Source organism: Salvia splendens, chromosome 12, assembly GCF_004379255.2.
Source record: "Salvia splendens isolate huo1 chromosome 12, SspV2, whole genome shotgun sequence".
NCBI lineage: Eukaryota > Viridiplantae > Streptophyta > Magnoliopsida > Lamiales > Lamiaceae > Salvia > Salvia splendens.
The window spans coordinates 8,157,047-8,160,876 of NC_056043.1; the positions used below are offsets into that span (position 1 = coordinate 8,157,047).

The window sequence follows — 3,830 nt, forward strand, 5'->3', positions numbered from 1 at the left end:
CGGCTTGAGCCTGTTGAGGCTAATCTATCTCACTTTTGATGTTCCCAATGTCCCAAGATAAAGTTACTTAGTTTTTTTAGTTATTTTATCAGCAGTTTTAGTTTTAGCTAAATTTGCAATTATTAACTGGGACGTATACTAATTCATTTTGACTATCATTTATTTTTATATTGAATTAGCATTATTGTTAAAATTAATAATTGTTTATTGGAGCTGATTATTTTATTATAGAGTAAATCCTTTTAAAGACTTGTATTTTTGTAATAAATACTCCAAGTAATTATTTTTATAATAAGAATAATAATTGATTGAGTAAAATTGTGGAATAAATTATCTAATCCACATCAGACGGTTCATCGTTGGGGTATTTCATTTGATTTTATAACGTGACATTATATTGTTGACTGATATATGCAATGGATATTAATGCAAACCTAATGATAGGTTTTTATGAATAATTTGGATTTGCGACGTGTTATATGTGATAGCTGTTGATAGCAATAGCGTAACCACGATTACTCGGCCATATATTTATTGATCAATTCCACTAAATTTGCAAAAATTACATGAGTATTGAATGGTCAAAATCAAGTCCCTGTGAGTAAAGAACTTAGATCTTAGGGTGGGTGGAGGCTGGCACTTATGCCAAATTGATTAATTATTGTAATACGAAATTTGGTGGAATAGTATTCAATTTCAAAATTTTGAAAAGATGTCAAAACATTCCATGTCGTTCAAGCAAGTGTGATGATATGTGTGTGGTGAAAATCAGATCAATTTGTCGTCTTCAATTGCATACTAATTATTTGCGTATAGTGATTAGAATTTAAATTGGTATGATTACGGTTGAAGGGCCCTTTCTGGGTTCCCACACAAAAGGGAGATGAACTATTTTACAAGTAATCCCTTACTTGTACACTAAAGAAATTCTTGCATTCCTAACAAAGGAACTATGGTACCATTTTTTCAACTAACTCCTAATTATTCAACGTCAAACAAAAAATACATTGCAAGTATCTCACAAACTAATCAATTAGCACCAAAAGGTCAGCACTTGCCTACGCTCCATGACATGTTATCAATGATTCCTCATTTAGCGTGCCATTTACTTGAATCTCCGACCTACTGAATGAAAGAGAAGCGTCTTACCAACTAAGTTGCACTTCATTGTCTGAAGTCGCCACTAACTTAAAAGACAACTCTCCTCCAAAAAGTGTACACCCATTTGACACAATTTACTTCTCATCTTAATAAAGGCTATAAAGCTACTTAGAATCATTTGGAAAGAGGTCAGCAATCAAATGAATTGTTTAAACAATCTCAAGCGGCACACTTTGACTGTCTGGGAAGTATATTCTTCATGAACTATGTATGGCACTGTTGTAGAATAAATCACCTTTCTAATATGCTATTGCTACAAGCAAATAGGGATATCATTACTAAAAAACATTCATGAAATACTTATGCATTCTCCTTCATTTGGGAACCTTTGCATTAGATACACAAAAACCATCAAAGATTGGCCTTTTATGTTTTTTCTCATTAACACTTGAGAGCAAATTCTTGCTCATGTCTTATAAATTGTACTAACAAAGATTAACAAAAGTTGCAATGATAATTAATTCTTTCATGGAACAGAGATCTTCATCTCTTCATTTCCCTCCACCAACTTTTGTTGATTGTGTGACATTTCTCTGTCCTTCCCCCACAGCATAATATACAACCCCACAATAACGATAACTGATCCGATCACACTATTTTGGCCAACAAAAAAACATTTTTTAAGTATAAAATATGTAAAGGAACAATTAAGTTTAAGAGAAAGGACTTAAGGCACCTTCCGAGATGGAGCTGCTCGTGCATGACAGGAACGTCGTACAATGCTGCCATTATCTGCACGAGTGGGCTGAAGGCGGCCGTGAACACAGGCCCCCGTTTCTTCACACACCACGACATGCCCACGAAGCACATCCCCGACCCTATCATCCCCTGCACCACACTCACTCGTCTCATCTTGTTCCGAAAAATCATCAATGCTAGTACTATTATTCATCTACATACCGAATACAGGACTATTAAGATATTGGATTTGTTCCCCAGGACCCAAACGGATAGACGCCTGTCGATGGAAAAAGTCAAGACGGCCGCCTGCATGGCGCTGAACAAGGCCATGATCGCGGTGGTGGAGTATTGGCACGGATATCTCCTGCCTATATGTGATTGGAGAAGGAACCAAGACGACCAGCAGATTGTCCCTGCAAACAAGGCAACTGAGCCAATCGTCCACCTCTCCCTCCCAACGCCCGGATGCACCAACGCATGTCGTTCCATTGGCTGAGCAACGACTGGGAAGTGGAACAACGGTACCCCTTTGTAGACGGTCAGTAAGACCGCGCCACCAACGCACACTAGTGCGCCCGCCACCTTGCCTCTCCCGCTGCTGCATTTTATGCTCACCCTCTCCAAACTACACACACAACACAACCCAACTACTCACAAAGAAAACCAAGAAACACACAAAAAATGCAAACGCTTGTATAAACGGAGGAATTTGAACATACCCGAAAGGCAAGGCCATTATAAATGTCAAGACCGGAACCAAGTTGAGGAAGGCACATGAGAAGGTCGCAGACGTATTTTCTATGCCGAGGAGGAACAGATATTGTGTCACAGATGCCCTACACAAAATCCAATTTTCTCAAACCATGAAAACAATTTATCATTTTAATGTAATTAACTGCTTACCCAATCACTGCACTCATGAACAAGTTGCATAATATGCTGAATGTGAGCTTAGGCCTACTTCCCCTGCAACTTAAAACCTCAATCACTACACAACTTAAGTTATGACTAATAAAATATATATATATATATACAACAAATTGAAGTACCTTTCCAAGAAGTAAGCCAAAGGGAATAAAAAGATTGCAGAAACGGACTGGCGATAGGTGATGAACACTAAATGATCAATCCCATCGTTAACGACCTTCTTGAGAAGAATGTTGCTGACAGCAAAGGCCGTGTCAATGGCTACCATCGCGATGACCGGGTACCATTCTGCCACCCTCTTCATCATGTTTGTGGCGATGGAGATCGATCAAACCCCTCTTCCTCTCTACTGTTATATAAGAGTTTTTCACATTAATTTAATGCATATTCTCTTGCTTTTCAAGAATAATATATCAATATGATGTGCAGAGTTAAGAAGAAGTGATGTTTATTTGTGTATGATGATGATAAATCAATAAAAGAGGGTAGCTAGGACTAAATCTTTAAGAATCTTATAGTCTCACATGGTCCCAGATTATATTTTGTTGTGATGAATTTTGATCAAAATAATAGCCACCACAGCACTATAGAGTATAGTAGGAAGCAGCATCTACAAGTGGAGGAGGAGACAGATAAATGGTTGCCACAGTTTAGGCATCCAATTCTTCTTGGAAATGATAGTTGGCATCTCATCTCATCTCATTCATCACTCTCTCATTCTCTAACAAACAATATACAGAGGCGTAGAACAACATGTCAAATCCCAACTTGCTATTGGTTAAAGAAATATTAGGAGTAGTATAATTCGTGTGATTGTTCGGTTTGTGTAGTGTGTGGCAGTGCTTCAATAAACAAGTGTAGCAAATGGGAAAGAAGATCTTGAGGTGTGATCTCCATCAGTTTACATCTTGTCAATTTGCTTTTCAAGAAAAGATGGTTCATTCACTTCCAAAATCTAACATGAATCCACAATTTCCAACTCTTTCATGTTTTTCTTGTTGCAGGAACATGTATATATTTATTAGGATGCTGCCGCAATAGGTAATTAAATATTACTCCCC

General features: G+C 37.5%; 1 protein-coding gene across 1 annotated transcript; it reads right to left on the reverse strand.

Annotated features, from left to right (window-relative positions):
* Positions 1–1,449: 1,449 nt before the first annotated feature.
* On the reverse strand, positions 1,450–3,488 carry LOC121757236 (WAT1-related protein At4g01440-like). Its single transcript, XM_042152753.1, has 6 exons — positions 2,892–3,488; positions 2,746–2,808; positions 2,562–2,678; positions 2,062–2,467; positions 1,838–1,989; positions 1,450–1,754 (listed from the first exon to the last, which is right to left on the reverse strand). Exons 1-6 carry the CDS (start codon positions 3,074–3,076, stop codon positions 1,628–1,630), a joined length of 1,050 nt encoding a protein of 349 aa, XP_042008687.1. The 5' UTR covers positions 3,077–3,488; the 3' UTR covers positions 1,450–1,627.
* Positions 3,489–3,830: the final 342 nt, after the last annotated feature.